The 11,916-nt window shown below is 32.8% G+C and overlaps 1 protein-coding gene across 1 annotated transcript; it reads right to left on the bottom strand.

The window, feature by feature from the left end:
- Positions 1-9,784: 9,784 nt before the first annotated feature.
- On the bottom strand, positions 9,785-10,942 carry LOC116138206. The gene has a single exon (XM_031423927.1). It carries the CDS (start codon positions 10,940-10,942, stop codon positions 9,785-9,787), a length of 1,158 nt encoding a protein of 385 aa, XP_031279787.1.
- Between the last annotated feature and the right edge of the window lie 974 nt (positions 10,943-11,916).

Genomic DNA, 11,916 nt, shown 5'->3' with positions numbered 1-11,916 from the left:
AAAGGGATCAAACAATTACAGATTTGATATCTAACTGCGCAGTAGATTGCAACAAATAATAAACTAGTAGGCCTCCTAGTAATTAAATGCAACAATCACGAAAATATGCATAGAAGAACATCCAATACTCAAACATAAATTGAACACTTAAAGAAAAAAACCAGATTGATCTAACAGTTTTATTGATTCCGAGGTCTTGTTTCCTTCGACCAAGTTATAAAAATTAGCTACTCATGGCCATCACGAAAATTCAAAGGAAAAAGTTGCAGTAGAGGAGAAAGAGAGGCGTGTGTAATCCTGGTCTAATCTCTCTCCCCTTAACAAAATCCAATTAAAGTATTTGAATTCTACTTAATCTCCTAAAAAATATTCTAAGCCTTATCCTAAAATAACATTAATCCTAATCTGATTCTGATTAATTGAAAATAAAATAAAGTATTAAAATAATATAGGAAAGTGGTGTGTCCAGCTGTAACTTGTGTGCAACAAGTCTTCAAAACGTCCAATAATAAACTGCCTCATTGACTTGCATGATAGGGCAGAATGTTCCAGAACGTCAGCAATGCAGATGCGTCAAATTCAAGCCGATTACAACCTTGATGCAGCAAGTATCTCTCCAAACTCAAAACATGAAAGTTGTAGATCTAATTCTTAGAGTTCCACATCATTTTGAATCATCTCAATCGGAGCTCGGATGAGAGAGTTATGCTCAGATTACAAAGCACTGTTGAAACTGTTCGAATTCACCTAATTAGTTCCGTTTTGCATTTAACGCCTCCATTTGCATCCTAAATCAAAATAGAATAATAATGAGTATATTTAGGCAACAAATAAGTATAAAANAATATGTAGAATTTAATTTTCTTCATCATAATTTATGTAATTTATCTTTTAAATGTGAAAAATTAAATAAATTATTCATATTTATTAATAATTATAAGATTAATTAATAAAATAATTTGTTTAATTTTAATTATGATACAAATTAGGGTAAATAATCAAACATATAATCCTAATAAACCCAACTTATTATATACATTTAATTTTGATGCATATTCTACTTAAACAAAACTCTACCAAATTCCAATTCACAAGTACAATAATTTGTTTTCCTTGCATATAGTGAAACAATTGAGGCAATAAATATAAATAGTACAAAAGAAGGGGTATTCCCAAAGAAGTTAAATGTCCAAAATATAATGAAAATGAAATAAGAACAAATTCCCGTTTAGAAAGTCCACTCCTCAAGCAGAAACGCCATCGTCTTGACCTTTTGCTGATACAGACTCCCATGTGTAATGCTAAACTTTTGTGATTTAATTGAGCAATAATGCTACGGACACTGGTATTTTTACACCAAAATCTTGTACCAGCCTACGTGTCCCGTGATTCACACCAGTAAACCAGACATGTTTTACGTTATTAAATTTTTTTCTAGTGAACGGTCATTCATCAAATATGGACAACCGTTCCCTTACATGGACTCCCGTCCATATTATATGGACGGGGGTCCATTTACTACGGAAGGACGTTCCCATTTAAAGGACATCCGTCAATCAGTAAAATGGAATAATTTTTTTTTTTAAAAAAAAATTAGGGACAGCCATTCACAGGTTATGGACGGCTGTCTTTAAATATTGGACGGGCGTTCATATTTTAATGGACGCCCGTCCATTAACAATTCTTTTTAAAAAATTACTATGTTATAATTTATTTAGAATTTATTATAAAAAAAAAAATTATTCCATTTTACTGATCGACGCCCGTCCTTTAAATGGGGATGCTCATCCGTAGTAAATGGACCCCCGTCCATGTTATATGGATGGGAGTCCATGTAAGTGAACGACCGTCCATATTTGATGAACGGCCATTCACTAGAAAAAAATTTAATAACGTGAAACATGTCTAGTTTGCTGGTGTGAATCACGAGACACGTAGGCCGGTACAAGATTTTGGTGTAAAAATACTGGTGTCCGTAGCATTATTGTTTAATTGAGATTATAACCAGTGTAGAGGCGGCTGTATAAGAATTTAATTAAATAAATACAAAGTTTTTATTATTTTTTATTTGACAAGAGAAGCATGCAAAAACATAGTTATATAAAATAATTAAAATAAATAAAATACATTTACAATTAAATAGGATAAAGAGAAAAGAGTAAATGTTTTCCTAAATTATAAAAGTAAAAGTGGCAGTACTTTTATCCCTCATTTTTTCAATTGCGCTTTTTTTTTAGGGTTTTATTTGAAGTTTTTTGAGAAATCCTGGATGTAAAATATCAAAAGATTTCCATGCATCAGAGTCAGCTGGACGTCTTAGAATGCCATCTTGGGGACGTTCTCATGATGCCATCTCATATCTAAAGTGTTTTTGAGACATAAATAGTCTTTGCAATCTTTGTTTTAGTGGAAAATAGAATAAGACTTCCTAGGAATCTTCTTGCCACTCTTTTTAGGATTAACGCACTCTTCTCAACTGATTTCCATCTAGATTCACCATAAATCAAACAATTTTCATCATTGCATTGTCTTTCTAGGAGAAGACACAATCATTCTCACAAGCATCTATTTTTCATAGTGAAGACCCAATCTTTATAACTTTCTTGCGTCACAAAAAGATTTTTGTAAATTTTCACCAGCGGAGTGCCTTTTTAAGCAATTGCATTAGCAGTCAACTGCTTATACACTTATGCCATAAAGACATTTAATCTGAAATATTCCACAATGAATGACAACTTTGAGAACTCATCACAACCAGGATAAAGTTGTGTTGGGCATCTTCTAATAGCTTAAGAAATTTAAGGGCTTCTTTATTTGGAACCAATGGTGACGCATCAGGTTCAAATACATTAGGATTGTGAGGCTCGATAGTGTCTTGCACACAAACATCTTGCATTATAACATCGTAGGTAGGTCTAGCTGCATCATGAATCATCCCAATTAATCATCTTTTTCATTTGTTTTTAAGTCATTAGGGACATGTTTCTTTTTAGCGATGAATTCACCATGATATAACCAACGAGTAATCCTTTGACGATTCCATGCATTAACAAGTGACCTGTACTTCATCTTTTGTTTTGTGCAAAACATGTTACAATTCATATAAGGGCATGGGTCACACCACCTAAGTTTGTGTGACTAAAAGCAAATCAAGAAAATTCTAAACTCCTATCCTATACTCATACACAATCTATCTGTACATTGCATTCATTGTTTGTCCATTTCATCATGTTTAAGTATTAATATTTAATAATTAAAAAATAAAAAACTACTTGATCCAAATAAACTTATGAAAAAACTAATGTGAAACACATACATTAATTTAGAAGTCATCCACTAAAATCTACCTTCCACAAAATTTCATTGAAGATATTTACAAATAGATGATGCGCTTGTTATTAAAAGCAAAATTCAAAAATCAGAAAACGAAACAAATGCATCAATTAAAGATATGCAAAAAGATGCAGAGATTGTTATTAACTAACCTTTTTTGAAATCAACAATTCAGATAAGTAATACGTCCACCCAATTCAATTCAAGTTGGCTAATTGAGGACTCACAACGGATTCAAACCCAATCTGATAGTGGCGAGAACCCAATCTGATAGTGGCGAATGTGAGTGAAAACCGAGGCATTTGGGAATAAAAAAAAGAAAATAGATGTTAATAAACATGAGATGGAGGAGATCCTGACCTAATCTTTGATATTGATCTTGAGCTACCAAATCAATTTCGTTTTGTCTAATCTAATGGTACAACTCTCACCTATCCACGTCAAATATCTCACATTTAGTTATTTATTTTTTTACAATTTTATCCCTTACTAATAAAAGTTTGGATATAATACTCCTACTTTAAAACAAATTATATTAATATCTTATTTCAATTTTACCTCTGTTTAATTAAAATTTTGGACAATAATACTCTTATATTTAAAATAATTTACAGACAACCACTGCCACCCAGCCACCACCACCATTGCCACCCAGCCACCACCGCGATAGCGGGCCAACACCACGGGCGCTGCCGAAAAATTGTCGGAGTCCCTAAAAAAGAACGAAATCAGTGGGAGGCTCCGGGAGGCTTCGTTATTGCCGTTTCTGGCCATATTGATGGCCGAAAACGGTCATATCAGGTGTAAAACCCTCCTAGCGGGTATTTCCTAAGTATCCCTTGGCCATTGGAACCTAGAAACGCACGCCTAGGAATGAAGTTATTTTAAACTATAATAAGTTCATTGTATAATCAAAAAATATAATTTCCTTACTAGAACATACACTTTTAAAAATTTACTAGCAATTTGATTTCCTTATTAATACAACAATTTACACCCTTATAGAACATGGACATAATTACTACATTATGAGATATGAACATAATTACTACACTAAATATAGCAAACCATCAATAGTCATCATTAAAGCATCCCCTCATGCTCATAGCGTCCTGGAATCCTCTCCAGCTTCATGCCTTAATCCGTACCTGCAAAACATATTTAAAAACATTTCGTGGGGGGAGCGCTAATCGCTCAGTAAGGAATTGGCCATTTATAAACTATTAAGGTTCATTATACATCATTTTACAAGTATATTACTTAGGACTTACCTACCTACAAAACATGACCTTCATTCTTTGACATAACAAGTTCATAAACATATCATACACTTTGGACTTCTCATAAACAAAGTCATAAAATAATCATACATAATAACATAGAACATATATGGTTATGAAATATTCATGTAATGGCAGCTTATTTCTTTTGTCTTTATACTTGTGGTTTCATTAGTCTTTGTTATCCGATCGGATTCATTTAAACCATACCTTGTTCTTGGCGTCACCTCAAAGGACTCATGGTTCCTAAGAATTCCATTCCTCTGATCTGGTTTATACCTCAGAGGACTCATGGAATTCATTCTTAACATTTATAAATTTTTCATAAGACAACTAAATAAGCTATTGCATACCATGAATGCAAACATATGGACTAACATATTCCAGCTCAATCATACTATTATCCTACTAAACTTCTTAACTAATTCATTCAATTTCTCATACAATACAAGAATTTCAGTAGTAAGATTATTCAGGGGTTTACTAGAATTAGAAACAAATGGGAATTCCATTAAGAAGGTGGATGCCTACAGTTCGTTACTTTCAAGCAATTTTTCCATTATCTTCTAATTCGAATTATTTTTGGCTAAAACATAAACGTTTTAGGTCTGTTTCTCAACTTTACACTTCAAGAATCAACTCAATCAGACTTCTATAACTTCAGTTATGACTGATTCAGTGAAGCATGTACAGTATAAGTCTTAAAACAGCCAAATCCGAATTCTATTCCTTTTAACCATGTCACCTTCATTTGCACATTCATATTATTGCCATATCATTCTAAGTATAAAAGGCCATAAAAACCTCCCTTTTACAGAACCAAAAGTGCCAAAACACGTCCAACTACAAATCTCTTAATTGGCATATCATCCTCCATAGGACACATACACCAATCAACACACCCATCTAAACAACTCATAACCAAAACATAGCATCACACTCATATTAACATAAATAAATGTAAGTTTCATAAACCCTAGGTGTTATCAATTGTAGTCATAAGGGAGATGTTCTTACCTTAGTATTCAAACACCAAAGGTACTCTCTGGCTCCAAAGTTTCACTTTCTACCTTACACACATAACCACTTATGAATTCTCTTTTAACTAAAAAATTCAGAAAAAATAGGGTTTTGAAACTCACCTTTTCCCTGAATTAGGTTCTTTAAGGGTAGATGGTGATCTCCTTTAAAAATCAACTTGAAATCCTAAGAAAATTTGAGAATAAAAGCTTGGATTAGTGGCTTTATGGTGGATTTGAGAGAGGAAGAAGAAGAGATATATTTGGGGTCTCCAAGCCGGCACTATCTCTCTTTAAACCTGTAAATATTCATTACATTGATACTTAAATATGATTGGTCAATAAAAGTTAGATATAAAGGTCATTTGGCATAAATTTTTCATATAAGGGCGTTTTGGTCATTTCCACCACAACATAAAGATAAGCACTCATTTAATGCCATTTGACTTCTTTAAAACACTTAACCATTAAGTAATTCTACTAGGTAAATGACTAATTACCCTTGGTGCACTTTTATGGACACTTAAATCATATGGTTTGTATGAAAAGACCATTATACTTGGTTACCGTTTACGCCATTTAACCATATCAATCAACTTTGAACATCTAACCTCATTTATCTTCAATGACATCACCCTTACACTTAATAATGGCCACATCTCGAAATACATGTAAATTGACCATTTACCTTCCATTAAAAAAAGAAAATTACTTGAAAAGTAAATTTCATACCTTAAGGCATTGGAATAATAACGCGGGTTTACATCAGGCAGATCAAGGAACTGGCCATAACGGCCAGATCTAGCCTGATATGGCCGAAACGGCCAGTTCCATCGATCTGCCTGATATGGTCGTTTTCGACCATCAATATGGCCAGAAACGGCATAGCGGAGCCTCTTGGTCACGGTGAGTTATCATGGGGACTTTCGGAGACATCGGCGGTGGTTTGGGGTGGCGGCAGGAGGGTGGGGTGATTTCAATAAATTAAAGTTTTATAAGCGGGGGTGTTTTAGCTAAATCTGAAATTTGGGGTAAAAGAAATTATTCAAAAATTAATAATAAAAATAAATATATATTAATATTTAAAAGGGGACATTAGTATTTAAAAACAACCCACCAATATTCCCCATAACCAAACATATTAATATAAAATACCCACCAACTAACCAAACAATTTCCTAAAGATTCCCAGTAACTTCAAGGTATCTATCTTTCCAGTAATCCAACATTCCATATTAACATTCCTGAATCAAATGTCCTATGTAGTTATCACTTTGGCCTTTGGGCATAACTAAATAAAATATTTAGACAATTTAATTAATAATATTTCTTTAAGTATTTATTAATATAATATTTATAATAATAGTTTATTGGATCTAGACGTCTAGTGGAATTGGGAAGAAAATTATATATAATATATAAACTATAGTAATTATAAAACAATAGTAATATCACTTTGGGCATGCATAACTAAATCAAAAGCTTAGACCACTTAATAATAATAATTGCTTTTAAGTATATATATAATAGAAACACTATTTATTTGGGTTAACCTGAATCTAACCCAACCAAGCTCAAATTTAGTAATCTAATAACAAGTCCAATCTAATTGGACTTACTGTGAAGGGCGCGTTGCCCCCTCATCCCCGCCTCTCACAACAGAGCGGGACGGTTGCCCACTCACCAGGAAACGGGACCCCGAATACGTTATTAATCAATAAGTTGGAGATCAATTTGCAAGGTTAGGTCTGTGAACAAGAAATAAATAATCATTACAGAGCTTAGAAATGTGGTAGGATTTATGTTGGTTTCATCTCCTTGTGATTTAATAAATGTTCTCAAGTGTCAATTGCAATTAATTCAAACCACTTGTGATTTAATTCACAATCTTTTCGTATTTTTTATAATAAGAATATAAGTTTACTTATAAAAATTGAACTTAGTGAATCAATGAGACTATGGGTAGCTTGTACCATTATGTAAAGATTATTTATCTTATTCATCATTATAATTCAAATTATTTATCTTATCATCAATAGATGATTTTTCACCACATGGTAGGTCATAAAAGCTATCCGGACGACCTTTTAAAACAACAAGCCAATTAGGATTGGAACCATCATTAACATAGAATATTTGTTGTGCTTGAGATGCAAGCACAAATGGTTCATCCGTATATAATTTTCGAGCTGTATTAACACTAACAAAACCATACTTATCGTTCTTCACACCTCTTCCAATCACATGAACATCTCACCAATCACATTTAAATAACACAATCCGTTTTTCAATCAAATATTGAAGTTCAATTATTTCATTAAGAACTCCATAATAATCTATATTTTTATCCTCCACCATTCCTTGTACCAAAACACCACTATTTTGCTTTACCTTTTTTCCTTCAAGTTGCTTAGTGTGAAACCTAAAACCATTTATGATATAGCCTGAAAACCTTTGTATACCATAAAAAAGACCACGAGACAAAGATAATAGATCTTCATTTACACATGTACTCTCTTCTTTATACAATTGTACAACTTATTAAAAAGAAGACAAGAAGAAATAATAAGAATTAAATGTCAAAATGCGTAGAAATAAAATTTCACAAAAGGAAACCTTACTCGATGATGAAACCATTCATGAAAATCCTCTTGATACATGCCTTGCTCATGTTCACTGCAAACAATTTGAAAAAATAAAGTAAGAACCAACAATGAAAAAATAGTACATTAAAAAAAGAAAAAAAAAACTAAGCACCAAATAAAAAAATTGAACAAGGAAACTATCATACCATAAAAAAGGTTGCACTTCTTCATAATTTTTCAACACATAAAGATGGGCTTGTTTCCATTCATTATTTTCAATCGACCTACACTTATCCCTTGTTAAAGGATATCCACACTGATGAAATATAGATAACCCTTTGCCTGAATCAACATTACTACCTTCAAAATTTCTTCCCAACTTATCAAGCTTAGTTTCAATACAATTTAAATATCTCGAGCAAAATATTAGACTTTCTTCCACAATGTACCCTTCTGCAATAGAACCTTCTGGTCTACTTTTATTACGAACATAACGATTCAATTTTCCTAAGAACCTATACAAATGTTTCTTTAGCTAATTAATAACTTATTATAACCACACACATATAAACATAAAATAGATATATGAAATAATGAAAACAAAATATTACCTCTCAATAGGATACATCCATCGATATTGTACAAGTTCTGCAATTTTTGCTTCAGTTGCAAGGTGAACAGTTAAGTGCACCATAACATCAAAAAATGCCGGTGGAAAGATTCTTTCTAATTTGCACAAGGTTATTACAATTTGAGATTCAAGGCGCTCCAATGCTTCTTTTTTCAACACTTTTGAGCACAACTCTCTAAAAAAAAAGCTCAACTCAGTTATAGCATCATACACATTATTAGGTACAATTCCATGCATTGCCATAGGAAGAAGTTGTTCTAAAAGAATATGGGAATCATGGCTCTTGAGACCATTTATCTTGCACTCCTTAACACTTACACATCGTGAGATGTTAGATGAATATCCATCAGGAACCTTTACACTTTTTAAAAACTTGCATATTTTAGTCTTTTCCTCTAAAGATAAAGTGTAACATGCTACTGAATAAAACCACTTCCCATCCTTTTGAGTTAGATGCAAATCCTTCCTTATACCCATTTCCTTTAGATCACAATGAGCATTCAAGTTGTCTTTGGATTTCCCCTCAATATCTAACAATGTACCTATGATATTGTCACATATATTTTTTTCAATGTGCATGACATCCAAATTGTGACGTAATAAGTTCTTTTTCCAATATGGCAATTTAAAAAAAATGCTTTTCTTCCTCCAATTTAGCATGTTTTGATTTTTATCATTTATCTGCTTCTTTTTAGCCTTACCAAATGTAATATGTTGAAGCATTTGTAATTGGTTCAACACATCATCTCCCGACATCTTCTTGGGAGCAGACCTTTTCTCCAATTTTCCATCAAAGGAAGACTTGTTCTCTCACCATTGATGATTCATTGGTAAAAATCGACGAGCCCCCATGTAAGAAAACTTACGACCATATTTAAGTCGAGTAGATGGGGTCTCCTTATTGCATGAAGGACAAGCCATTGCTCCTTTAGCACTCTACCCTGACAAATTAGCATATGTAGGAAAATCATTAATTGTCCATAAAAGTGCAGCACGCATGCAAAAATTTTCCTTTTTTGAAGCATCAAAAGTCTCAACTCCATAATGCCATAATTCTTGTAACTCCTGTATCAAAGGTTGCAAGTACACATCAATGTCATTCCCAGGAGCTTTAGGCCCAGGTATTAACAATGATAGCAAACAATAGGGTTGCTTCATACATATCCAAGGAGGTAAATTATATACATTAACAATTACTGGCCAAGTGCTATACGAAACACTCATATTACCAAAAGGGTTGATTCCATCAGATGCTAGCCCAAGTCTAACATTACGAGGCTCTCTAGAAAATCCTGGATGTAAAATATCAAAAGATTTCCATGCATCAGAGTCAGCTGGATGTCTTAGAATGCCATCTTGGGGACGCTCCTCATGATGCCATCTCATATCTGAAGCTGTTTTTGATGACATAAATAGTCTTTGTAATCTTTGTTTTAGTGGAAAATAACGTAACACTTTCCTAGGAATCTTCTTGCCACTCTTGTTAGGATTAATCGCATTCTTCTCAACTGATTTCCATCTAGATTCACCACAAATCAAACAATTTTCATCATTTGCATTGTCCTTCCAGAAAAGAACACAATCATTCTCACAAGCATCTATTTTTTCATAGTGAAGACCCAGATCTCTTATAAGCTTTCTTGCGTCACAAAAAGATTTTGGTAAATTTTCACCACGCGGAAGTGCCTTTTTAAGCAATTGCATTATGCAGTCAACTGCTTTATCACTTATTCCATAAAGACATTTAATCTGAAATAATTCCACAATAAATGACAACTTTGAGAACTCATCACAACCAGGATAAAGTTGTTGTTGGGCATCTTCTAATAGCTTAAGAAATTTAAGGGCTTCTTTATTTGGAACCAATGGTGAAGCATCAGGTTCAACATTATTAGGATTGTTAGGCTCGATAGTGTCTTGCACACAAACATCTTGCATTATAGCATCCATTAGGTTAGGTCCAGCTGCATCATGAATCATCCCAATTATATCATCTTTTTCTTTTGTTTTTAAGTCATTAGGGACATGTTTCTTTTTAGCGATGAATTCACCATGATATAACCAACGAGTATATCCTTTGACGATTCCATGCATTAACAAGTGACCATGTACTTCATCTTTTGTTTTGTGCAAAACATTGTTACACTTCATATAAGGGCATGGGATCACACCACCTAAGTTTGTGTGACTAAAAGCAAAGTCAAGAAAATTCTAAACTCCTATCCTATACTCATTACACAATCTATCTGTACATTGCATTCATTGTTTGTCCATTTCAATCATGTTTAAGTATTAATATATAATAATTAAAAAATAAAATAACTACTTGATCCAAATAAACTAAATGAAAAATAACTAATGTGAAACACATACATTAATTTAGAAGTCATCCACTAAAATCTACCTTCCACAAAATTTCATTGAAGATATTTTACAAACAGATGATGAGCTTGTTATTAAAAGCAAAATTCAAAAATCAGAAAACGAAACAAATGCATCAATATAAAGATAATGCAAAAAGATGCAGAGATTGTTATTAACTAACCTTTTTTCTTGAAATCAACAATTCAGATAAGTAATACGTCCACCCAATTCAATTCAAGTTGGCTAATTGAGGACTCAACAAACGGATTCAAACCCAATCTGATAGTGGCGAGAACCCAATCTGATAGTGGCGAATGTGAGTGAAAACCGAGGCATTTGGGAATAAAAAAAAGAAAATAGATGTTAATAAACATGAGATGGAGGAGATCCTGACCTAATCTTTGATATTGATCTTGAGCTACCAAATCAATTTCGTTTTGTCTAATCTAATGGTACAACTCTCACCTATCCACGGTCAAATATCTCACATTTATGTTATTTATTTTTTTACAATTTTATCCCTTACTAATAAAAGTTTTGGATAATAATACTCCTACTTTAAAACAAATTTATATTAATATCTTATTTCAATTTTACCTCTGTTTAATTAAAATTTTGGACAATAATACTCTTATATTTAAAATAATTTACAGACAACCACTGCCACCCAGCCACCACCACCATTGCCACCCAGCCACCACCGC

The sequence above is a fragment of the Pistacia vera genome, unplaced genomic scaffold (assembly GCF_008641045.1).
Source record: "Pistacia vera cultivar Batoury unplaced genomic scaffold, PisVer_v2 Contig339, whole genome shotgun sequence".
In the NCBI taxonomy this organism is placed as follows: domain Eukaryota; kingdom Viridiplantae; phylum Streptophyta; class Magnoliopsida; order Sapindales; family Anacardiaceae; genus Pistacia; species Pistacia vera.
The sequence above is the reverse complement of the archived record's forward strand: the minus strand, read 5'-3'. Positions and strand labels throughout refer to the sequence as shown.